At 47.4% G+C, this 26,235-nt stretch overlaps 1 protein-coding gene across 2 annotated transcripts in view; it reads left to right on the forward strand.

The window, feature by feature from the left end:
- ECE2 (endothelin converting enzyme 2) overlaps positions 1-26,235 on the forward strand; it is a 145,970-nt gene that overhangs the window by 39,543 nt on the left and 80,192 nt on the right. For both annotated transcript variants that reach the window (XM_075340345.1, XM_075340343.1), the window contains 5 exons: positions 12,468-12,592; positions 16,072-16,218; positions 17,219-17,284; positions 17,497-17,685; positions 19,276-19,418. In XM_075340345.1, coding sequence (XP_075196460.1) covers positions 12,468-12,592; positions 16,072-16,218; positions 17,219-17,284; positions 17,497-17,685; positions 19,276-19,418 — 670 coding nt within the window. The remainder of the gene's footprint in view (positions 1-12,467; positions 12,593-16,071; positions 16,219-17,218; positions 17,285-17,496; positions 17,686-19,275; positions 19,419-26,235) is intronic.

Here is a 26,235-nt window from a genome sequence, read left to right on the forward strand (position 1 = left end):
GATAGTTTTTAAAGAGACACAGTCAGTCACAGTCTTTGCCGCAACAATGTCCCTCACATGCTCGCGGACGCGAACGCGCAATTCGCGCGACGTCAATCCTATGTAAATCAATGGGCACCCACAAACGGCATAATATATGACGTTTGAGGTGCCACAAGAGACGTAGTCCCTGATATGGAACTCACGCGTCCCGTCTGATGACAAAAACACCGAGCTGCGAGTGACATTGCTGCATGCGAGACAATGACCACATGGGAAGCACCCAACCCGAGGGTTGGTAAGACCTAAAAAGCTAGATACTGGTGGAACATAATGGCTTTTGACAAGCAGTTATGGGCAGACGAGGCATGAAGCAACGCATTCACAGATGTGCTCTTCCGGAACACATCCGTTTGAATCAAATTATTATGGTCGACTGTAATTAAGATGTCTAAAAAGTCGATACATTTATTATGGTATTTGTGCGTTAGCTTAATATTAAATGGATTCATGCCCAGTCTACCCACAAAAGTCTCAAGCTGCTCCGCTGTACCCTGCCACAAAATCAACAGATCGTCTATGTATCTGAGCCAGCACTGCACCTGGGATACAGCCCGGTCGCCCTCGTCGCCAAAAATTAATCTCTCCCAGTAGCCTAGGAAGAGATTGGCGTACGAGGGCGCGCAGGCCGCACCCATCGCAGTGCCGCGCTGCTGCAGGTAGAACGAATCTTTAAAGGTGAAGAAGTTGTGGGTAAGGATAAAGCGGAGCAGCTGGAGAATCAGATCACACATCGCGCTGTCCCGACCGGAGGTCCCAAGAAAGAATTGAGCAGCTGCCAACCCATCGTCATGGCGGATGCAGGTATACAATGATTCTACATCCGCCGTGACCAAAAGCATGTCAGGCTCCATGTAGATGCCATTGACCCTATTGAGAACGTCCGTCGTGTCTTTTAGACCTTAAGTCACGGTTCCAGGAAAGGGGATATAGCAACCGCAGTATTAAGAAGGGCTACCTTAGGGCCAAAAACACTCCAAGGTCCCAACTCCTACTGACAAGAAATAAAGATAGACCAGAACATCAGGCGGTCAGATTTATTACTACTTTTAATCATGAATGGCATAATATTCGTGCCATTATGAATCGCCACTGGTCTATCTTAACATCAGACCCTGCCCTGAAGGACTCTTTGTCCGATTACCCCCTAATGACGGCTAGGAGATCGGCTAATCTCCACGATATGCTTGTCAAAAGCCATTATGTTCCACCAGTATCTAGCTTTTTAGGTCTTACCAACCCTCGGGTTGGGTGCTTCCCATGTGGTCATTGTCTCGCATGCAGCAATGTCACTCGCAGCTCGGTGTTTTCGTCATCAGACGGGACGCGTGAGTTCCATATCAGGGACTACGTCTCTTGTGGCACCTCAAACGTCATATATTATGCCGTTTGTGGGTGCCCATTGATTTACATAGGATTGACGTCGCGCGAATTGCGCGTTCGCGTCCGCGAGCATGTGAGGGACATTGTTGCGGCAAAGATTGTGACTGACTGTGTCTCTTTAAAAACTATCCCACGCCACTTCAAAGCCTACCATGGATGCGATCCGAAATCTCTACTAATTCGTGGGATTGAGGTAATTCATGGTGGCATTAGGGGTGGCAATATTAAGAAAAGGTTGGCCCAACGTGAGACGCGATGGATGGTGTTGTTGGGTACAATCACCCCGTCGGGTCTCAACGAGGCATTAAGTTTTGCCCCTTTTCTATGACATTACCCCACTGTGTGGGTTTCGTCCTTCCCTTCTGCTTGACTGGGGATATGGATATGAAAAAAAAATTTTTATTCATGTGTTTTATTCTTTTTTACTTACTCATTATGTTTCCTCTTTCCCTTTTATTTGTCCCTTTGAAATAACAGCATTGATCCTGCATAATTGTGATTCACCATGCTAAAAAGCGATATTGAAGACCCTCTGTTTACCTAAGTGGACACGGACACTGGATGGCGTATGCGGCGTATTTATTGTATACTCATTTCTATCTATGTCATATGTTTCGGTGTGACCTTATTTGTATTTCTATTTTATGCGACCGCATAGCCAGAATACCTGTGCCTGTGAATACTTGGCTCTTACGCTTCTTACCTGTCATGGATGTGCGCGTGCGCGTGTTGCGCCGCGTGTCCGCCTTCCTCCCGGCCGTCTCTGGGTGACTTGTGCGCATGCGCGGGTGCTATGGAGACGCGTCCCTGCTCCCGCGCATGCGCTACTGTTATGACGGCGTGTGGAGGTTTCCGGATCCCGGGGGCGCCATACGCGCATGCGCCGGTGATATCTATTGATAGGATACAGCTGTTTATATGGGGTTAGCGGCTATTTAAATTAGCCGATAGCTATGATCAGTCACTCCCTGATGAAGCAACAGCGCACAAGCAGCTATCTGTGAAACGTACGTCGGAGTTTCTTGGGGGACTTAACCCTTCCTCACCTGACAGACCTCCCTGGTCTATTTTACAATTGCGGACTACACATTGTGGTATGTATGGGGATCCTGCCAAGTTTTATGTTCCCTCTGCCGTGATACCATGGGGAAGCTTTCCAGTCAATGCTGACCCAAATCACTGATACACAATTGGCAATGTGGGACATTGGAATTGGTGGGATTCCATCTGCAACCACTTTTGTATATATGAGTGTCATATGTTGCATGAGTTGAGTATACACATGTGTGGGTTTCAGTTTACGTGTAAGTTTTGCAATTGACATGTAGCTGGCCATAGCAGACCTCGTTGAGAACCTCTGTTTTTTATATATGGGTAATGGATTATTTATAAACCTGGTCTGCTTGTGGTGTAGTTATATGCTTTGTGTGATAAAAGTACACATATGTGTTTATCATCTTAAGCAATAATTGTTAGAGTTGACATACAGCTCCTGAGTCTTGACTTCTGTATGCCTGTATGATTCCTCCTATGAGGTCTTTCTGTAACACTATAATCCAACATAAGTGTGATACCGGCGCATGACGGCATGCAGAAGTGGCTCAGTTAGCTTTGTTGTACACTCTGTTTGATACACTCCTCATGTGACAATTATGTGGTTTTTTTATAAGATTGTATCAAGTATCCTTGCAGGTTATGTCTGTGTCTTTTTAACCTCCTCTTGGCCTCACTTTTTCTACTATTTTGTTCCTATATGTACTTTTCATATGTATTTTTTCTGATCCATTTTTGATATAATATAAACTAAGATATTAATAGAAATAAAAATACATATTCTTGTGAAGCAGTTCTACTCGTGTTTCTCCTGTTTTTGAAGCTGAAAAAAATGCCTGCATCAAGTGCTGATCAATGATATAGGAAGATGATCGGCTCTTGTTTATTTTCATTCACATCTCACAATGATTGTGAGGAAGTTCCTACAAATATTTCTTCTTATGACAATCAGTTCCTTCTAGATGATAGCTTTTCTGCCTAGATAAAAGATTTGGTTAATGATAAGAAAGCATTTTCCTGCGTGCCATTTATTCACTGAGTAGGTTCACACTAGGCAATGGCCAGGATTGAATGTGATCATCACCCAGTGTAAAACACCCTTAAAAATTCACTGTTGATTCAAAACACTTTGAATAAATCAATAGTGCAAGCAAGTATAAGAACCTCTGTAATACTTGCTACGAGTAATATTCTTTCTTTCTACACCTATGAGTCTCTTTCTTCCGACACCCCCCTTCAATCCCCAACTCCTATCATTCACTAAAAAAACCAATTAACATTTGTCTAATCTGTTTTGCCTTGTCAGTTCACTCAGGAATCAATTTACAGCTGCCTATAGAAGGCTATGGTGAGTTGAGGGGGTAGGGAGGAGTAAGAAGGAGTAAGAAAGTGGTACAGACACAGTTGATGCCGCTGCTTTCTAGAAAGTGCTATATCTCATCCCAGTGATGGATTGATTCATAACTGTACTTCTAAGTCCTGCTGTATAAGGTCCTCCATGCCCCTGCTGCTTTTAAACATGTTTTAGAGGAATCTCTCATGTCTCTGGGTACTGTGTTTAGAAGACAAAGCAACTAATTTCCACCCTTTAACTCAGGGACAACTGAAAATTAGAAGTAGAGAATGCAGAGGTAAAAAAAAATGCAGGATGAAAGTCCAATATGGTTCAGAAACAGTGGCGTAACTAGATTTTGATGGGCCCTGGTGCAAAATTTGGACCAGGGCCCCCCCACCACGTATATTGACACTAAAGGCCGCTTTACACGCTGCGATATCATGACCGATATCGCTAGCGTGGGTACCCGCCCCCATCGGTTGTGCGACATGGGCAAATCGCTGCCCGCGGCGCACAACATCGCCCAGACCCGTCATACTACTTACCTACCCTGCGACGTCACTGTGACCGGCGAACCGCCTCCTTTCTAAGGGGGCGGTTCGTTCAGCATCACAGCGACGTCACAGCTGCATCACTGAACCGCCGCCAAATAGAAGCAGAGGGGCTGAGATGAGCGGGACGAACATCCCGCCCACCTCCTCCAATGCATTTCTCATAGTCCTCCATGTATTATAATTCACCCCATAGTTCTCCATATATTATACTGCACCACCAGCCAGCCCCCCCAGGACCTCCATGTGTCATGTAGCAAGCCCCCCAGGGTCTCCATGTGTCATGCAGCCAGCCCCTTCCCAGGCCTCCATGAGTCATGCAGCCAGCCTCCCCCCACCAAGGCCTCCATGAGTCATGCAGTCAGCCCCCCCCAAGGCCTCCATGTGTCATGCATCCAGCCCCCCAGGGCCTCCATGTGTCATGCAGCCAGCCCCCCCAGGACCTCCATGTGTCTTGCAGCCAGCCCCCCCCAGGGCCTCCATGTGTCCTGCAGCCAGCCCCCCCCAGGGCCTCCATGTGTCATGCAGCCAGCTCCTCCAGGCCTCCATGTGTCATGCAGCCAGCAACCCCCCCCAGGGCCTCCATGTGTCATGCAGCCAGCCCCCCTAGGGCCTCCATGTGTCATGCAGCCCCATAGACCACCATGTATCATGCAGCCCCATAGACCTCCATGTATCATGCAGCCAGCACCCCGAGGCCTCCATGTGTCATGCAGCCACCCCCCCCAGGGCCTCCATGTGTCATGCAGCCAGCCCCCCCAGGTCCTCGATGTGTCATGCAGCCAGCCCCCCCAGGGACTCCATGTGTCATGCAGTCAGCCCCTCCAGGCCTCCATGTGTCATGAAGCCAGGCCCCCCCCAAGGACTCTGTGTCCTGCAGCCAGCGCCCCCAGGGCCTCCATGTGTCATGCAGCCAGCCTCCCCAGGGCCTCCATGTGTCATGCAGCCAGCCCCCCCAGGGCCTCCATGTGTCATGCAGCCAGCTCCTCCAGGCCTCCATGTGTCATGCAGCCAGCCCCCCCAGGGCCTCCATGTGTCATGCAGCCAGCCCCCCTAGGGCATCCATGTGTCATGCAGCCCCATAGACCACCATGTATCATGCAGCCCCATAGACCTCCATGTATCATGCAGCCAGCACCCCGAGGCCTCCATGTGTCATGCAGCCAGCCCCCACAGGGCCTCCATGCGTCAAGCAGCCAGCCCCCCCAGGGCCTCCATGTGTCATGCAGCCAGCCCCCCCAGGGCCTCCATGTGTCATGCAGCCAGCCCCCCAGGGCCTCCATGTGTCATGCAGCCAGCCCCCCCAGGGCCTCCATGTGTCATGCAGCCAGCCCCCCAGGGCCTCCATGTGTCATGCAGCAAGCCCCCCAGGACCTCCATCTGTCATGCAGCAAGCCCCCCAGGGTCTCCATGTGTCATGCAGCCAGCCCCTCCCCAGGCCTCCATGAGTCATGCAGCCAGACTCCCCCCACCAAGGCCTCCATGTGTTATGCATCCAGCCCTCCCAGGGCCTCCATGTGTCATGCAACCACCTCCAAGGGCCTCCATGTGTCATGCAGCCAGCCCCTCCAGGGCCTCCATGTGTCATGCAGCCAGCCCCCCCCCCCCCCCAAAGACTCCATGTGTCATACAGCCAGCCCCCCAGGGCCTCCATGTGTCATGCAGCCAGCCCTCCCAGGGCCTCCATGTGTCATGCAGCCAGCTTCTTCAGGCCTCCATGTGTCATGCAGCCAGCTCCCCCCAGGGCCTCCATGTGTCATGGAGCCAGCTCTCCCAGGGCCTCCATGTGTCATGCAGCCAGCCCCTCCCAGGGCCTCCATGTGTCATGCAGCCAGCCCCCTCCAGGGCCTACATGTTTCATGCAGCCAGCCCCCCAGGGCCTCCATGTGTCATGCAGCCAGCCCCCCATGGCCTCAATGTGTCATGCAGTCATCCCCTTCAGGCCTCCATTTGTCATGCAGCCAGCACCCCCCTAAGGACTCTATGTGTCTTGAAGCCAGTGCCCCCAGGGCCTCCATGTGTCATGCAGCCAGCCCCCCCAGGGCCTCCATGTGTCATACAGCCAGCCCCCCTAGGGCCTCCATGTGTAATGCAGCCCCATAGACCACCATGTATCATGCAGCCCCATAGACCTCCATGTATCATGCAGCCAGCACCCCGAGGCCTCCATGTGTCTTGCAGCCAGCCCCCCCAGGGCCTCCATGTGTCATGCAGCCAGCCCCCCCAGGGCCTCGATATGTCAGGCAGCCAGCCCCCCCAGGGACTCCATGTGTCATGCAGTCAGCCCCTCCAGGCCTGCATGTGTCATGAAGCCAGCCCCCCCCAAGGACTCTATGTGTCATGCAGCCAGCTCTCCCAGGGCCTCCATGTGTCATGCAGCCAGCCCCCCTAGGGCCTCCATGTGTCATGCAGCCCCATAGACCACCATGTATCATGCAGCCCCATAGACCTCCATGTATCATGCAGCCAGCACCCCCAGGACCTCCATGTGTCATGCAGCCAGCCCCCCCAGGGCCTCCATGTGTCATGCAGCCAGCCCCCCCAGGTCCTCGATGTGTCATGCAGCCAGCCCCCCCAGGGACTCCATGTATCATGCAGTCAGCCCCTCCAGGCCTCCATGTGTCATGAAGCCAGGCCCCCGCCCCCAAGGACTCTGTGTCCTGCAGCCAGCGCCCCCAGGGCCTCCATGTATCATGCAGCCAGCACCCCGAGGCCTCCATGTGTCCTGCAGCCAGCGCCCCCAGAGCCTCCATGTGTCATGCAGCCAGCCCCCCATGGCCTCCATGTGTCATGCAGTCATCCCCTTCAGGGCTCCATGTGTCATGCACCCAGGCCCCCCCCAAGGACTCTATGTGTCTTGCAGCCAGTGCCCCCAGGGCCTCCATGTGTAATGCAGCCAGCCCCCCAGGGCCTCCATGTGTCATGCAGCCAGCCCCCCCAGGTCCTCGATGTGTCATGCAGCCAGCCCCCCCAGGGACTCCATGTATCATGCAGTCAGCCCCTCCAGGCCTCCATGTGTCATGAAGCCAGGCCCCCGCCCCCAAGGACTCTGTGTCCTGCAGCCAGCGCCCCCAGGGCCTCCATGTATCATGCAGCCAGCACCCCGAGGCCTCCATGTGTCCTGCAGCCAGCGCCCCCAGAGCCTCCATGTGTCATGCAGCCAGCCCCCCATGGCCTCCATGTGTCATGCAGTCATCCCCTTCAGGGCTCCATGTGTCATGCACCCAGGCCCCCCCCAAGGACTCTATGTGTCTTGCAGCCAGTGCCCCCAGGGCCTCCATGTGTAATGCAGCCAGCCCCCCAGGGCCTCCATGTGTCATGCAGCCAGCCGCCCCCAGGGCCTCCATGTGTCATGCAGCCAGCTCCTCCAGGCCTCCATGTGTCCTACAGCCAGCTCCCCCCAGGGCCTCCATGTGTCATGCAGCCAGCCCCCCCAGGGCCTCCATGTGTCATGAAGCCAGCCCCCCACCAAGGACTCTGTGTCCTGCAGCCAGTGCCCCCAGGGCCTCCATGTGTCATGCAGCCAGCCCCCCCAGGGCCTCCATGTGTCATGCAGCCAGCCCCCCCAGGGCCTCCATGTGTCATGCAGCCAGCTCCTCCAGGCCTCCACGTGTCCTGCAGAAAGCCCCCACAGGGCCTCCATGTATCATGCAGCCAGCCCCCCTCAGGGCTTCCCTGTGTCATGCAGCCAGCCCTCCCAGGGCCTCCTTGTGTCATGCAGCCAGCCCCCATAGGGCCTCCATGTATCATGCAGCCCCATAGACCTCCATGTATCATGCAGCCAGCACCCCGAGGCCTCCATGTGTCATGCAGCCAGCCCCCACAGGGCCTCCATGCGTCATGCAGCCAGCCCCCCAGGGCCTCCATGTGTCATGCAGCCAGCCCCCCCAGGGCTTCCATGTGTCATGCAGCCAGCCCCCCCAGGGCCTCCATGTGTCATGCAGCAAGCCCCCCAGGCCTCCATGAGTCATGCAGCCAGCCTCCCCCCACCAAGGCCTCCATGTGTCATGCATCCAGCCCCCCCAGGGCCTCTATGTGTCATGTAACCACCTCCAAGGGCCTCCATGTGTCATGCAGCCAGCCCCCCCAGGGCCTCCATGTGTCATGCAGCCAGCCCCCCCCCAAGGACTCCATGTGTCATGCAGCCAGCCCCCCCAGGGCCTCCATGTGTCATGCAGCCAGCTTCTTCAGGCCTCCATGTGTCCTGCAGCCAGCCCCCCCTCCCAGGGCCTCGATGTGTCATGCAGCCAGCTCCCCCCAGGGCCTCCATGTGTCATGGAGCCAGCTCTCCCAGGGCCTCCATGTGTCATGCAGCCAGCCCCCCCCCCCAGGGCCTCCATGTGTCATGCAGCCAGCCCCCTCCAGGGCCTACATGTTTCATGCAGCCAGCCCCCCCCAGGGCCTCCATGTGTCATGCAGCCAGCCCCCCATGGCCTCCATGTGTCATGCAGCCAGCCCCTTCAGGGCTCCATGTGTCATGCAGCCAGGCCCCCCCCAAGGACTCTGTGTGTCTTGCAGCCAGTGCCCCCAGGGCCTCTATGTGTAATGCAGCCAGCCCCCCAGGGCCTCCATGTGTCATGCATCCAGCCTCCCCCAGGGCCTCCATGTGTCATGCAGCCAGCTCCTCCAGGCCTCCATGTGTCCTACAGCCAGCCCCCCCAGGGCCTCCATGTGTCATGCAGCCAGCCCCCCCAGGGCCTCCATGTGTCATGCAGCCAGCTCCTCCAGGCCTTCATGTGTCCTGCAGCCAGCCCCCCCAGGGCCTCCATGTGTCATGCAGCCAGCCCCCCCGGGCCTCCATGTGTCATGCAGCCAGCTCTCCCAGGGCCTCCATGTGTCATGCAGCCAGCCCCCCCTAGGGCCTTCATTTATCATGCAGCCAGCCCCCCTAGGGCCTTCATGTGTCCTGCAGCCAGCCCCCCAAAGACTCCATATGTCCTGCAGCCAGCTCCCCCAAGGACTCCATGTGTCCTGCAGCCAGCCTCCCCGTGTACTCACTGATTTATAAAAAAAAAATAAAAAAAAAAAATACTCACCTCTCTTCTCCTTCCACCGCAGCTCTGTCCTCACCTCTACTTGTTTCACCGCTGCTCGTCCTCACTTCTGTCCTCGTTCCCCCGTGGCTCCGGTCGGCGTCCTCCTGCGCTCTGTGCTCTTACCACACACAGCAGTCGCACAGGAGTGACGTTACCGCGCAGGCACGGGGGAAGAATGATGATGCGGCGCCCGCAGCTCTATGCAATATCAAAGCAGTGTGCGGTAACGGGAGCCTGGTGCCGCCAACGCTGACACCAGGCAGGGGGGCCTGGTGTCAGCGGCGGTGACCGGGTCATATAGCGGCCGCCGTGCCGCGTGGTCTGCGGCAGAACAGCGCAGCTCCTCTCTCACAGAAAGGAGCTGGCTGCTAATCTGCCGGGTGACCGCGGGCCCCTAGCCTCCCGGGCCCGGTTGCAATGGCAACCGCTGCAACCGCGGTAGTTACGCCCCTGTTCAGAAATATTGTTATTCCTCATGCAAACATACATGACAGCTTATTATGAAAAACACATAAAATGACAAGTACGCTTTAAAAGTTGATCGCTGAACATCTGATTTTGTTGTGTGAATTCAAGAACCTGTGCACTACATATAAACACTCAGTGGGCAAGTCATCAAACAGAAATCTAGTGTAATGCTATTTAGAATGTTGCAAAATTTTTTGCACAACTAATAGTTGTGCGAACATTTTGTGACTTTATCAGCTTCTCCAAGTTTTTGAATAGTGTGCATAGCTTAGCGAGAGGTAGTGTGGTTTAAAGCATTTATACAGACAGCTTAAGGTGAACCTGACCAGGTGGGATCTCTCAAGACGTCCATCCCATGCGAGATGGTGGTCATTAGGTGTCTAGACCGTGACAGCCCAACCCCCCCTTTCGAAATGCAAGTACACGCATGAGGTCCACAAGGTGAGATTAAACAGATTTTCTCACCTGCCTGTGGAGTGCGCATCTCCCCTCTCGTGCAGTTGCCTTTCAAAGCAAGGTGTCAGCATGGCCGTCCTTCATCTAGACTCTCTGTCTTAAGGTTCCTTGGGCGCCAACTGATAAGGCGGTCATGAATTTACTGTGATGCAATCTAATTGTGCATCTACCTTAAACCTGTCTGCATCCAAATTAGAGTCATTTGGTAGTAGCATGCATACTATTGTTCCATTCAGACCAGAGACATGACACGAATCTGCATAGAATAAAATGACTGTTTAATACGGAAGTGGACAATACATTTAAAGGGAATTATTGGCTAGGAGCCAATAATACGTAACACGTCTCCTATTGGGTAATCTATCATAGAGCTTATTCTGTGATATGGAATATACTGTAATGTGCTTGGTTCCTCATTTATTTAAGCTATGTCAGCATGATTCTCTTATCACATGAACATTCAGACAGATGAGTAATATGTCTGGATGCAGATATAGGTGTGGTACACAGTCTCAAACAGCATCTTAAATAGAGGTTTTTGGATATCTTCATATAACTCATATATACTCATAATAGTTCATAATCTTGTCCATAACACCAGGCCATCATTATTTTTATTGCACTGCTTTAAATCTAGGCCCCCTGTGATATACTAACCTTCCAGTGGCTTCATCTTCTATTGCCACTACTTCGGTCGGTCTCGGCGATTTGTGACCTACCGGCGCATTCCAATTTTATTCATGCAGCGCGCTAGAAGTCACAACTCAATGAATTTCTATGAGAGTCTCGTTCTTGCCTCGCTCTGGCTCTCATGGAAATGCATTGGGCGCTTGTGACATAACATCTGACTTACAGCCAATCAGAAGTTACTGTCACAAGATTGCGCCGTTGGTGAAAGGTGAAACCACCAGAACGTGAGTATATGACAGGGGTCAGGGGGCATACATTTAAAGCGCCACCCCAGCGCTGATTAAAACTCCAGCTGAAGTGGTGGTTTAAAAGTGGATATATAGTGGTAGTTCCTTTTCACTTAAATTTCTACTCTAGGTGTAGTTTACAGTTTATAGCAAGTTTGCTATAAAAAACCCTCCAAAAAACACTGTACTCACTGTCTTCAGGTCCACCAGTGACTCTCTGTCGCTGTTCTCAGTGTATGTCATGGGCCATGGCACTGACATCACCTTGAGGGTCCAGCAGCCAATTAGCTCATGGAAAGTGTGTTCTGGGCGGTTTATATTTTAAAGAGAAATAGAATTGAAAGGAAACATCGCCTTTAATTAAATCATAAAAGTGGCATAAATTGAAACAGGCACTGACGCATAGTTACTGAAAGATACACTAAATTAATTCATAGGAGCACAACTCTTACTGAACTTGACGCATCTTAATACTTGAGCTCTTCATTAAGACTTCCATACAAAATGCCAGTCTTATTGAATTTACTGTAAAATAAATATGGGGCTGGGTACAAACAAAATTTATTTTTAAAAGGAACCTGTCAGGTCCCCTATGCCCTCCAACCCAGCAGCATGAATACCTGAATGCCCAAATGCCCTCCCTAACCAGCCCTGTAGAACAATATTTTTTTATATGAATGTTTAAAAAACGACTTATAAACCTCGCTGTCCCTATGCTAATTAGACCTGTGACTAGTTGTATAGGCATTGTTTCCCCAGACTACTTGGTCATCTTCCCATGTTATCACGCCCCTGTGGGCTGACACCGGCTCGTGGAAATCATGTTATCACAGACACAGGGAGTGATAACATGGAAAGAAAGCAGACTAGTCTGGGGAAACAACACCCCTTTGACTAGTCAAGGTCCTAATTAGCATAGGGACAGCGAGGTTTATAACTCGTTTTTTTTAAACTATCATATTAGTAAATAGCATTATACAGGGCTGGTTAGGGAGGGAATTTGGGCATACAGTTATCCATGCTGCTGGGTTAGAGGTCAAGGGGTACCAACAGGTTCCCTTTAAAGATGAATTTAAAAAATGAGAACTGTAGCGCTTGAGCAGGGTGGAGGGCTGCATATGTAGATGTGTGTTGGAGGAGAAAAATGAGATCTCGATCCACCTTGTTCTGAGGGTGCTAATAACAGGCATTGTCTAATACTTAATTACTATATTTTGTCCTAATTCAGAGAATGCTACATTTAACTCTAGCAGTGAGGCGGAGATGAAGACACAGCGGTTTTATCTCTCCTGTCTGAAAGAGCAGAAAATTGAGGCGCTGAAAGAAAAACCTCTCACTGACCTCATAAAGAAGGTAACATCCTAAGTGTTCACACTTATACACTGCGGGACTTTTTTTTCCTTTCCTTCTTTCTATATAATCTAACAAAACAGAAGAGGCCTTACATGATTGCTGCTTTTACTGCATTTAGTCTGCAAGCTCAACTGTATTTGGAGCCACCCTGTGAACAGTAAATGCAGATACTCAAGGCCATGGCTAGAATATGACCAGGGGCTGGTGTAGGACTCAAATCACATCATGGAATTTTCCATGCCACACTCCTAATAGAAATGAATGGGAAAAGTAATGAAACTAAAAATCATCATCTTCCTTAGATTTATGTGTGATTTGCGTACATTAGCCATACCAAACATTAGTCGATATCTTTTCATTTGTGATCTGGTGTCAGTATTTATGTAGCTCTGCCTGTCAATTCAGAATAAATATATTGGCTGATCATTTTGTGGGTGCTGTTCTCCTACAAAATCAGGGAAGTATTCAAGAAGTAATTGAAAAACTAAAGTTTCTGTCTGCCTCTGGCCTCACCGTCAGGGGGTACACAGTAACCACCTTTAAGCAGTGGGGTTGTTCTGTAATCCACATTTGATGTTTTCTACTAATTATCATGGAATCATGGAATGGTGGAGTTGGAAAGAACCTCTAGGGTCATCGTGTCCAAACCCCTGCTCAGTGCAGGATTCACTAAACCATCTCAGAGAGATGTCTGTCCTGCTCTGTTTGAAGACTTCCAATGACTGAGAAATCACCACCTCTCCTGACAGTTTATTCCACTTATTGATCACCCTCACTGTCAAAAAGGATTTGTTTCTAATATCTAATCTGTATCTTTTCCCTTTCAGTTTCCTCTCATTGCTTCTTGTTTTTCTATTCACAAATGAGAATAAGGATGATCCCTCTACTCTGTGACATCCCTTCAGATATTTGTAGACAGCTATTAAGTCTCCTCTTAGCCTTTTTTTTTTTTTGCATGCTTAACATTCCTAGACCCTGTAACCATTCCTTGCATGACATAGTTTGAAGTTTGCTCAACATTCTGGTAGCTCTTCTTTGAACTTGCTCCAGTTTTTCAATGTCTTTTTTAAAATGTGATGCCCAGAAAAGGACTCAGTATTCCAGGTGAGATCTGCCCAAAGAGGAGTAGAGGGAGATGTATACTTCATGTGATCTAGACTCTATGCTTCTCCTAATAATCCCAGAACTGTGTTTGCCTTTTTTGCTGCTGCATCACATTGTTGATTCATGTGCAGTCTGTGTTCTATTAATATAAGCACGGATGGTTGACCTTAGGGAGATCAACATCCAACAACGCGGAGACACCATCATGTGTTTCTCAACGCAGTGATTCTAGAGCATTGCCCCCTGGGAAATATTCAAAACAAGAAAGCCTACGGAGACACCATCACATGTTTTTCAACGCTGGCAGGAAACTAGCCAGGTCTTTCACTGGGAAGGCACAACCACGGGAAGGGCAGTCTCCAGTCAAGGAGACCACCTATGCCAAACATGGTATCCATCCACAGACAGCTGTTTCGGGGTATTTGCCCCTCATCAGTGTGGAGTAGGAAACAGGCTAGTGGGAGCAATGCCTAGTAGAAGACTACATAAGCACGGATGGTTGACCTTAGAGAGATCAACATCCAACACCGCGAAAGACCTGGCTAGTTTCCTGCTAGCGTTGAGAAACATGTGATGGTGTCTCCGCAGGCTTTCTTGTTTTGAATATTTCCCAGGGGGCAATGCTCTAGAATCACTGCGTTGAGAAACACGTGATGGTGTCTCCGCGATGTTGGATGTTGATCTCCCTAAGGTCAACCATCCGTGCTTATGTAGTCTTCTACTAGGCATTGCTCCCACTAGCCATTTTCCTACTCCACACTGATGAGGGGCAAATACCCCGAAACAGCTGTCTGTGGATGGATACCATGTTTGGCATAGGTGGTCTCCTTGACTGGAGACTGCCCTTCCCGTGGTTGTTGCTTCCCGGTGAAAGACCTGGCTAGTTTCCTGCCAGCGTTGAGAAACATGTGATGGTGTCTCCGCAGGCTTTCTTGTTTTGTGTTCTATTAATACACTCAAGTCTTTTTCACATGAGCTGTTGCTCAGTTCTATTCCTCTCATTCTGTAGATATTATTTTTGGTTTTCTTGCCCAGATGTAGTATTTTGCATTTCTCGTTTTTTAAATATCATTCTATTAGTCAAATGTTGAACAACACTGGGTCCAAGACAGAGCCTTGTGATACCCCATTTGAAACACTCTTACAATTGGATGTACAACCATTTATTTCACTTCTTGAGTACGATCACTTAGCCAGTTATAAAGCCACCTAAACGTAGCCTTGTCAATCCCCTACTTGGCCTTCTTTTTAATAAGGATAGTATAAGATATTTTATTAAATGCTTTGTTGTAGTCGAGATATACTATATCTAACGCATTTCCCTGATCCACCCAGTCAGTGATTCCATCATAGTAGGAAATTAGTCTGGCATGACATGTTTGCTACAAACCAATGCTGGATCTGGTTAATTACTGTATTCTTATTGAAGTACTTACATACATGCTGTTTATTAATTTGTTCAAAGATATTTCCTGGTATAGAAGTCCGGGTCACTAGCCTGTAATTTCCTGGTTCTATCGTCTTTCCTTTTTTGAAGATAGGGACAACATTTGTTCTTCTCCAATGTTCTGGAACTTCTCCTGTTCTCCAAGAATTTTCAAAGATTCTGGCTAGTGGTTCTGCAATTTTCTCTGCCATCTCTTTCAGTACCCTAGGATGTAAATCATCTGGACCAGGAGATTTAAATTAATTTAAATTTGCCAAGTGTTCCCTCACCATCCCTCTGTTTATAGTTTATTTTATTCCTTCAATAGCTGAAGATCAGTTAATCATTTGTTTTCTTAGAGAACACAGATGCAAAACAAGAATTTACAAGGTCTGCCTTCTCAACATTATTTTTAATCACTCACATTTTCCTCGAGTAAAAATCCGATCTTTGACTTTCCTTCTGCTTTTGACATAACCCCCAATTTTTTTTTATTGCTTTTAGTCTCCCTTGCAAGCCTCACTTCATTACTGGCTTTAGCTATTCTAACACTTGTCCTGTAGTCCCTGCAGACAGAATTTAGGTCTTCTCCCTGCCTGTAATTTCCTGGCCCTCTCCTGGCCTCAAGTTTTTGAATGACTTATCACTGCTGAGATTTCACCCAGAGGAGGCAGGTCATTCACAGACTGGAGGCAGGCAGAGGGGCTGGTTAATCACAGACAGGGAGGAGAAATCTCTTGCACTGCGGACCAAAATCTAATTAGCAGAAAACATCAAATGGTGATTAACGTAGATCCACAAAGCGGATTTCTGCACCAAAGGTCTTAATGTAATCAGTATTACAGTGCCATTACAGCCATACTTTTACTTTACATTGCAAAATCATGCTGACAGTTTCTCTTTAGCTCTCAAATGTAATTATGTTCACTGTTGTCATTTTTTCCTAAAGGTTGGTGGATGGAACATATCAGGCAATTGGCGAGGTGAAAATTTTATGACTGTTCTGAAGACTGTCTCAGGGACGTATAGAGCAACACCGTTCTTTAGTGTCTTTGTAAGCGCAGACTCCAAGAGCTCAAACAGCAACATAATCCAGGTATACACACTTGTTAAAATGGTAGGTGGGATTAATGCTGTATAAGTTTGGCACGTTGCAGACTATTTCTATTGCAGACTTTTCTAGTAATCTACCACAAATTAGCCACATTGTCACTGCTGTGGATAGTGTTTAGATGCGTATATCACATATCCATACAACCAGAACAAGATATACAGAACTGGTCTCTACTTTGCTAGATGTTTGCTGCACACCAATGCTCTCATTCGTCCAACAGCTTTATTCGTTTGTAATTTTATGCAACGTAGATTCTGTATATGAGAGTATCACTGTGCAGGGAAAAAACCTGGGATCTTGGTCCTTTAGTTTTTGGGATTGATTTTGATTCTACAGGTTGGGTACCTACTAAGTATAATGATATCCTTATAATATAATGTAACATTACAAAGTATACATGTAAACACAATCGATATATCAGCCTGTAGAAGAGAAATGTTTATAAATACAGAGAAGTGTAGAAAGGAATGAAAGGGTTAAATTAATGATCTGCAGGAGAATCCTTAAGATGATCATTGTATGGCAGTGTAATTGTTAGGCTAAGATAATTACTAGATCCACAGATGACTGGAAAAGAAGGTAAATGTTCAAGAGAGAAGAAAGGAATGGGTGTCAGCAGTAGGGGAAATGCAAGATTAGATGCTGGAAAAGTGGCAACGTTTATGAAATAAAGTGTTGAAGAGGTTGAAAAGGACTGTAGAGAACAGAGAAAGGACTGGTGGGGTCGAGAGGGACAAAGAATGCAATGTACAGCTTCATGAAGAGTGAACAATGGCAACAATATTATTAAATCACCACTCAAGAGTGGATTGGTGCTTTAAAGAGTTATTCCCATTGCCAACATACTATCCCAATAGGTAGTATTTGTAATAATAATAATATTAGCAAATTCCTCCAAAACAAAATGCTGGAGTGGTGCTTTAAGAGTTTAGAATATTTAGTGGTAAATATACTAAACATCAAACACTTCTTTCTTCTCCAGGTAGATCAATCTGGGCTCTTTCTTCCATCAAGAGACTATTATCTAAATAGGACAGCTAATGGGAAGGTCAGTCATCATGTTATGTGCTGCTTGTGCCTTCAGGCCTAAAATATTTTCCATTGATATCAGCACACGGAGCATATATTTGCTTGATGTATGGGTATTTTATCTTATACCGGCTTTATTACTTTGTACTCAGTAGGTGTCTAATGGAGAAATTTTTAGAGCGTAGACTTGCACTGTGACTGATAAAGCCGGTGCTTGATTTTGCTTTCCAGGTGCTTGCTGCGTACCAGCAATACATGGTAGATGTGGGGATGCTGCTTGGAGGCTATCCTGGCTCAGTGGAGATACAGATGACCCAGATTCTGGAACTCGAGACCTTGCTAGCCAATCTCACAGTTCCACAAGATGAGCGCCGAGATGAGGAGAAGATTTATAATCGCATGACAGTGGCTGAGCTGCAGGTAACCTTTAATGCATGCGTTCAGAATATTATTAAGTATAATACACTGAAACCCAAGACGTCTGGGGGGGGGGGTCGTCTCAACATGGACAGCATGCATAATATATCGTTTAAACTGAATATTACAGGGAGTCTTCTCTCGATAAGGGTTAGATCTACTCAAAGGTGTCTTTGGAGAGGTTTGACCATACAATATTTAGGTATTAAACACACCACTAATATCTAAAGGACTCAGCCATGGGATTTATTTCCTCATCGTGCACCAGTTCATATGACTTTCTAAAATAACATATTTAAAAAGTATTTTAACTTTGTCATATTGCCTGATAAATACAAGTAGATTCCTCGTATGAATATAATAACTAAGAAAAGAAAGAAAAACAAGCAACTTTGCAATTTATCCCGTATTAACCCCTTCACAACCTGGTGATTTTCTGTTTTTCCTTTTTTCCTCCTTCTTCTAAGTGCTATAAATTTTTTATTTTTCTATCCACATAGACATATGAAGGCTTGTTGTTTTTTTTTTTTTTGCGGGATAAGTTATACTTTCGATTAACACCATTAATTTTATCATGTGATACACTGAAAAATCGAGCAAAAAATTCCAAGCTTGTTGAAATTGCAAAAAGTGTAATTCCACAATAGATCATTTCATATGTGCGGCAATGGGCCCATAAAATGATGCCTCTCCTTGCTAGTCCATGTTACACTGCTAAGCAAAAGGGTAACAATGTTTTAAACTTTTAACGTTCAGGCTCCAAGTCTCATCATCCACTACAGCTTTGAGCGTGAGACTAGCTTCATTTTGTAGACAAAAAAACCTGTGCGTTCTCAAGAATGGAGGTATTTTTAATTTTATAGTGTACAGAGACTGAGACTGCAAGGTGGCCAGTTACCTAGGTAAGGACTGTTTGCTGCCAGCAGGCTTGATGTGCATTGAAGCTGACAAGACTGCTGGATACAGTCATATTCATTCCCTTGTGCTTCTCCCATGCTGCAAATGCAAAGTTACCTATATTAGCAGCCTCAGTTCGGACTAGCCACCATACTACTATTCCGAACTGACAGTTTTAATGTCAATCTGTCAGTAGATTTTTACTATATAATCTAACAATATCATTCAGTAAAAGTGATTCCAGCAATGTATCACTGCTGTAGATTGAGAAGAGTTCAGTTGATGAGCTGTGTATAACTCTCGCCCACACCACAGCTTTCTGTGTACAATGTATAGTGACAGAGAGCTGCTAATCAGTAGTGTTGGACTACCCTGCACATGCCAAGTTGTCCTGTAGTGATAATATCATACTGATAAAAAGCAGATTGTTTTGCTGTTCCAATACACAGTCCAGTTATCAACACATCTCTGTAATCAGGAACTCTGCTACTACATAATGGTGGGCTTAGATTACATAGCAAAAACCTGCTGACAGTTTCCCTTTAAGGAGTGCACTACCCCAAATCATGAAGATAGTGGTCTAGAAGAGAGACGTTCTTAAATAAAAGAGATTAAGAAAACACCATTAGACAAACATCTTATAGCTTTAAGACTCATACATCAATGTCATAGGAAAAATTGTCTTATATTTTACAGAACCTGGCGCCTGCATTTGACTGGATGGATTATATGTCTTTTGCGCTCTTACCTTTGGAGATCAATGATACGGAGCCTGTGGTGGTTTATGGCAAGGAATATCTACAGCAAGTGTCAGAACTAGTAAACAGCACAGACTCAGTGTAAGAGACGTCTATTATGTTATATCCAAGCAGGTTTTATTCAAACTTAAATTCACTTCATATTTAGCCCCTATGTGGCCATGTCCAGTATTTCATATTTTGCATACAATGACTTGCATTTACTATATAATCCACTGATTAATATATGTATATTATGGCAATGAGAGTTCAAAATTGAGAATAAGCAGGCTTTTTCAATCTATCTCATAAAGTGATGTGGCTAAGATATACCCAAATATGCACTACTCGATGGCACTCCCACTATTCACAACAATGATAGACCATATCCGTGATTGGTACTGTGGTTTCTTCACTGCTTTTCATGGTACAAATTGGCTTTGATGGACTTATGCTATCATATAATATTTTAAAGTTTAAAAATATTGTAAAAATGTAAAATATAGTAAATAAAATACAACAAAAGAAAAATATTACCCCAATAAATACAAATATTTATGCTATAAAAAACTGAACAAAAAGTACACAAAATTGATATTGCAGAGTCCAGAACAACCTGATCTATAAATTTGTCACACTAGTTAACCCCTTCAGTGAACACCATGGAAAAAAAACATGGCAAAAATTTGGCTTTTTCATCATACTGCCCAAAAAAGTGGAATAATTCGCAATTAAAAATTCAAATATACATAAATATAGAATCACTGAAAAGGTCGTCTCATCCCGAAAAAAACAAGCCCCCACACCACTCTAACAATGGAAAAATAAAAAAGACATAGGTGTCAGAATATAGCGATAGCAAATATATATATTTTTTCTAAAATACTGTAGTTTTTATTGTGTGAAAAAGGCAAACATAAAAAAAATATATACATATGGAGCACCCCACGGGGAATGGGGGAATACTCGCCACCGGGCCGGTGAAGGGTCAGGGGATGTCACTGGTGGCCCTGCCCAGTTTTGTGACCCCGAGGTGTTCACAAAAAGGGGATGGATGGGATGATGGGGATGAAAGATGTTGGGGGTAGTTGTCTCGTGACGCTACCTGTGGTATGCGGCTAGGGATTAGCCGCCGCTGCGGGTGCTGTCCTCTAGGGCGGATGGGTCGCAACTCGGATGGTTCAGCTCCCCACAGGTAGAGTGGGCCCCAGGGAGGACGACGGTGGTGATAGTGGCCGATGGCACCGGAGCGAGGGCGACGGCAATGATGAGCTGATACAGTTGATGCGGTTCAAGGTCTTTACTCACTGTTAGGTCGTCATCCTCGGAGTGCCGGTTTCCACCGTGATGAGCCCCAACCAATCCCGTGCAGTTTACAGGCCACCACCGGTGTTGTGAAGTGTGAGACCTTACTTCCTTGCGGTTTGTAGTTTGGATCCCCGTTGTGTGAAGCTACTTGGGGACCACTGCCTTTGGTGGTTAAGTTCCTGTCCCATTTGCAGGCTGAATGAATCAAACGTGGGCCCGACCGTGGTCCTGACTCTGTATGCTGCTGTGCCCCGGGATCTTTGGTGGTAAGAGAGATGCGAAATACCCCTGTCCGGCATATTCTGATGGCACAACATAAAGAGTATGCCACCCTAGGGCTCTGCACCCTGAACTAGTATTGAGGGAGCTATTGAGCTTGACCTACAGCTACTGTGTTGCTCCTCTGTCTCACCAACTCCACAGGTCGTCTCCTGCTTCTTCCAGTCAGGCCGGTCCTAACTACAGAAGCTCTAAAACACTTTCCTTAGCGACCATATTGTTCTGTGTCCCAGACTATTCTGAGGTAAAAGTCTGTGTGTTCTCTAACTTACCTCATGCTGCCCCCACCTTCCTGATGACTCACTAGTGCTGGGGAAGTCCCATTGCTATGGTGACCACCTCTAGCCCAGTTCCTGTGGTTGGTTGCTAAGCTGTGTGTTGTGTAAGTGATGAACACCCATGGTTAACCTCTTCCTTACCCAGGATGAGTACTGCACCTTAAGTGAGATGCAATACCCTGTAGCGACTGAGGTCTCAGGGGTGCTACACATGCGGTGCTGAAATTGTACTGACCAGAGGAATAAAGACATCATCAATTTTTTTTCAGTTGGAGTAAAAATCAATCAAAAAATGATGTGCCCAAAAATGGTACCAAGAAAAACATCCACTCATTCCTAAAAAACAAGCTCCATATGACTCTGTCGGCAGAAAAATGAAAAACATTATAGCTCGGTGATGGGATAACTTTTTTTAAAACATTGTTTTAGTGTTTGACATCCAAATATAAAAATCTGATATAAACCTGGTATCACTTAAATCACACCGACCCAAAGAATAAAACTGTCTAATCACTTATACTGCACGGTGAACAGTATAAAAAAATTCTTGGTCTGTTGTTGATTATTTATTCTGCCTCCCAAAGTTCGCAATAAGGCTCAGCACACATTTTCTCTGCGCTCTGCGCTGAGCGCTTACATCGGGGTTTACAAGTAAATCTCTGAAATACGTGATTCAGACAAAACCCCCAGTGGAAGATTCTCTATAATGAGGCAGATGGAGTCTGGACTATAATCCTGCGGTGTCCGTCTTTTTAAGTGATCATAAAAGCGCAGTGTTACGTCACCGCCGGAGTCTGCTCCAGCGACTTCTGCTCCGATCGCCAGACGACGACGTGTTCCTCCCGTGGATGGTGCTGGTGATGGGAGAGAAGTCAATGCCAGCGGCACCAGTGGGCGCAGGCTCCGATCATCCACTGGGCTGGGTTAGCTTGGGATCTGCAGTACCGCTGGCTGACTGTGGGTGGCATGTGTCTTCCAGCTGAAGTTGACAGCGTTCAGCTACAGCCAATGGGAAGACACCACGCCCTTTTATTTCCCCTCCTGTCACATGGTGACTGCCAGATATAGTTCTGATTTTCCTGGCTCCTGTTACGTCCTATTCTGTTGGTGATACCTGTGTTGACTTTTGCGTGTTTTTGACTATCCTTCTGCCTACTGTTTTTGTACATTGCTGCCCGACCCGGATTTGACCTCTGCTACGTTTGCTGACTACGTCACTGCCTGCTGATTCTGTCCCTGTTCCGCAATTCCTGGTTTGACCCTGCCTGACTACTACTCTCATCGGACTGCAGCCTTCCACAGGTAGTGATCTCCAGGGTTCTGTGTAATTCCAAATCCCTGTATAGGGGTTAAAGGGTTTCAGGGTTCTGGGGGTCCTACTTGGTGAGTGACTTCCCTCTAGCCTCCCCTTTACAGCCCATCTGAGTCTGTGGATCCAGGCAGGCATTACATTATATCTGGCCATCTGACCAGGAGAGAGAAAAAAAAATGGATTCTCTCCATGCTGTGCTAAATCAGGTGCACACCCTTTTTGGGCTTGTACATGGACTGACACAGCAAGTGCAGGATCTTAGGTCTGCTCAGGTCCAAGCCCCCGCTGCAGTACCTACCTCAGCATGTCCAGAGTCCCGTCGACTGCAAGGGAGCAGATCACGTGGTGGAGTGCCTAGATCAGAGAGGCAATCACTTCCAAGGCAGCAGCACCACCTGAGCGGACCCCTGGATACCCGCTCAGGTGCCCAGGTACTTCCTGCAGACCCTATGAGGTTAATGTTACCTGTCTCATTGTCTCACCAGGGAAAATCTGTACGGCTGCAGGCCTTTGTTGATTGTGGCTCTGCTGCTAATTTTATAGACACTATTGTAGCAAAAGAGCTGGGTTTGACTTTGCTCAGGTTAACTGCACCTATTAGAATATCTGCTACCGATAGTACACCTCTCACTCAGGGTGTGGTTACTTTTGTAACTCCAGAGATCTCCATGCTTGTTGGTGCTCTGCATGTAGAATCTGTGTCATTTTTTGTTCTTGAGAATCTGATGTCAGCAGTGGTATTGGGCATGCCATGGCTGCGTAAACATAACCCGGTCATAGATTGGCATCAGGGTGAGATTGTGCGCTGGAGCCCTGAGTGTCAGGAGACGTTCATGTCTTTATTTGTGAACCTGACTAGAGCTGAACCTATCTTCATACCTTATGCATTCAGGGAATTTGCTGATGTGTTTTCTGTATCTGAATCTGACAAATTACCTCCGCACAGAGATTATGACTGTCCCATAGATTTGGTCCCCAATTCCCGACTCCCCAAGGGTAAAATGTATAATCTTTCTGGTCCGGAGCGTCAGGCCATGAAAGATTATATAGCAGACAGTCTGCAGAGAGGGTTCATCAGACCATCCAGGTCGCCAGTCGGCGCTGGATTCTTTTTTGTTGATAAGAAAGATGGTGGCCTCAGACCTTGTATTGACTACCGTGAACTGAATGCTATTACTGTAAAGAATCAGTACCCTCTGCCACTCATCCCCGATCTGTTTAACCAGCTCATAGGAGCCCGGTGGTTCACCAAGCTGGATCTCAGGGGTGCATATAACCTCATCCGTATCAGAGAAGGGGATGAGTGGAAAACTGCATTTAATACTCAAGAGGGACACTATGAGTACCTAGTAATGCCTTTTGGATTAAGTAATGCGCCGGCTGTGTTCCAGAACTTTGTTAATGATATTTTCAGAGATATTTGTGGTCAATATGTTGTGGTCTATCTGGAAGATATCCTGATTTATTCTCCTGATGCTACGTCACATGTCCAACATGTATGCACTGTACTCCAGAGACTCAGGGAGAATTCCCTATTTGCTAAATATGAGAAATGTGTTTTTTTTGAGGCAGAGGTTAATTTCCTGGGTTATATATTGGCTGCAGAAGGCTTCCGCATGGATCCCTCTAAGGCTGCTTTCACACATCCGGTTTGAGACATGCGGCTCAATCCGGCTGTGAAACCTATGAAACGGATGTGGTGAAAACACCGCATCCTTTGCATAAGTTTTTTACATGCGGCCCGTCCGGTTTTTGCCGCTTGCGGCATGCTACTGAGCATGCGCAGTGGCAAAAACCGCATGCGGCGGCCGGATGCGTTTTTTGCCGCATCGCGCCGCATCCGGCATCCATAGGGATGCATTGAGAAAAGCGCCGCATCGGCCGGATGCAGCGCAATGTGTTTTTTTTTGCCGCACAAAAAAACGTGCCAGGCAACGTTCCATCCGGCCGCCGCATCGGCGAAATCTGCCGCATGCGGCAAAAACCGGACCAAACGCAAGGCCATGCGGCACAATGCGGCACTAATTCAAGTCTATGCAGGAAAAACGCAGCCGGCAGTAAAAAAAAAACGGTTGCGTTTTTCCTGCAAAGTGCCGGATTGTGCCGCATAGCAAAAACCGGAGGTGTGAAAGCAGCCTAAGCTTCAACCGATTAATGAGTGTGTGCAACCCAAGTCTCTGACAGCCTTGCGGCGTTTCCTTGGATTCGCTAATTATTATCGCAAATTCATTAGAGATTTTTCCAAAATTGCCAAACCCCTCACCGATTTGACTAAAAAGGGGGCTGATGTGGTTAATAGGAAGCCAGAGGCGATCCATGCCTTCTCAAAATTAAAAGGATGTTTCTCCTCAGACCCGATTCTGGTTCAGCCTGACCTTATGCGTCCATTTATTGTGGAAGTCGATGCATCCGAGGTTGGAGTGGGAGTGGTGCTATCACAAGGTACTCCGTCTCTCACTCAGCTTCGTCCTTGTACCTTCTTTTCCCGCAAGATTTCTCCCACAGAGAGAAATTATGACATTGGTAATCGTGAGCTGTTGGCAATTAAATGGGCCTTTGAGGAATGGCGCCACTTCCTCGAAGGCGCCAAACATAAGGTCACAGTCATCACAGACCATAAGAACCTCACTTATCTGGAATCTGCTAAGAGACTCAATCCTAGGCAAGCTAGGTGGGCATTGTTCTTCTTCAGATTTGATTTTGTGGTAACATTCCGGCCCGGTACCAAGAACACCAGAGCTGATGCACTTTCCCGTAGCTTCTGTCCCTCTCAGTCCGAAGACTCTGAACCAGTGCATATTTTAGCTAAAGGCATTATTACGTCATCGGTTTCCTTAGATTTGATAGAAGAGGTCCATAATACCCAAGACCAAGCTCCTGAAACCACCCCTGTCCATAAACTGTTTGTTGCCCCCTCACTGCGCCTACGGGTACTCCAGGAATCCCACAATTCTGTGCTGTCAGGTCACCCTGGTATCGGCAATACCCTCTGATTAGTAACCAGGAATTTTTGGTGGCCAACCGTTGTGAAAGATTGTAAGGAATATGTACTGGCTTGTGAAACTTGTGCTCAAGCCAAGACACCCCGTACCCGCCCTGCCGGATTTCTCCAGTCCCTACCTACTCCAGTAAGCCCTTGGACACATCTCTCCATGCACTTCATCACTGACCTTCCACCCTCAGAAGGGAAGACTTGTATCTGGGTAGTAGTGGATAGATTCAGCAAAGAGTGTCATTTTGTTCCTCTGTCCGGATTACCCAATTCTGAAACTCTTAGCAAGTTGTTTATTAGGCATATTGTGCGGTTACACGGGGTTACGGAAAATATTGTTTCTGGCCGAAGAACACAGTTCGTCTCGAAATTCTGGAAGGCATTTTGTAAAAAGATCCATATAGAGCTATCTTTTTCATCTGCCTACCACCCAGAGACCAATGGTCAGACCGAACGTTCCAATCAAACCCTTGAACAATATCTCCGGTGTTATGTGTCTAACCGTCAGTCTGACTGGGTGGAATATCTGCCGCTAGCTGAGTTCGCTATCAATAATCAGTATCAGGAATCCATCAAGACTACCCCCTTTTTCTGCAATTTAGGGTTGCATCTACGTTTTGGTTCTTTTTCTTCCACTGTGGTGGATACTCCTGAGGCTGACTCAACTGTGGACAAATTAAAGGCTATCTGGTCTGAGGTGAAAGAGAACCTGAAGAAGGCAAAGGTTGGTCAAGCCTCCTCTGCTAATAA

The sequence above is a fragment of the Anomaloglossus baeobatrachus genome, chromosome 3, assembly GCF_048569485.1.
Source record: "Anomaloglossus baeobatrachus isolate aAnoBae1 chromosome 3, aAnoBae1.hap1, whole genome shotgun sequence".
In the NCBI taxonomy this organism is placed as follows: Eukaryota; Metazoa; Chordata; class Amphibia; order Anura; family Aromobatidae; genus Anomaloglossus; species Anomaloglossus baeobatrachus.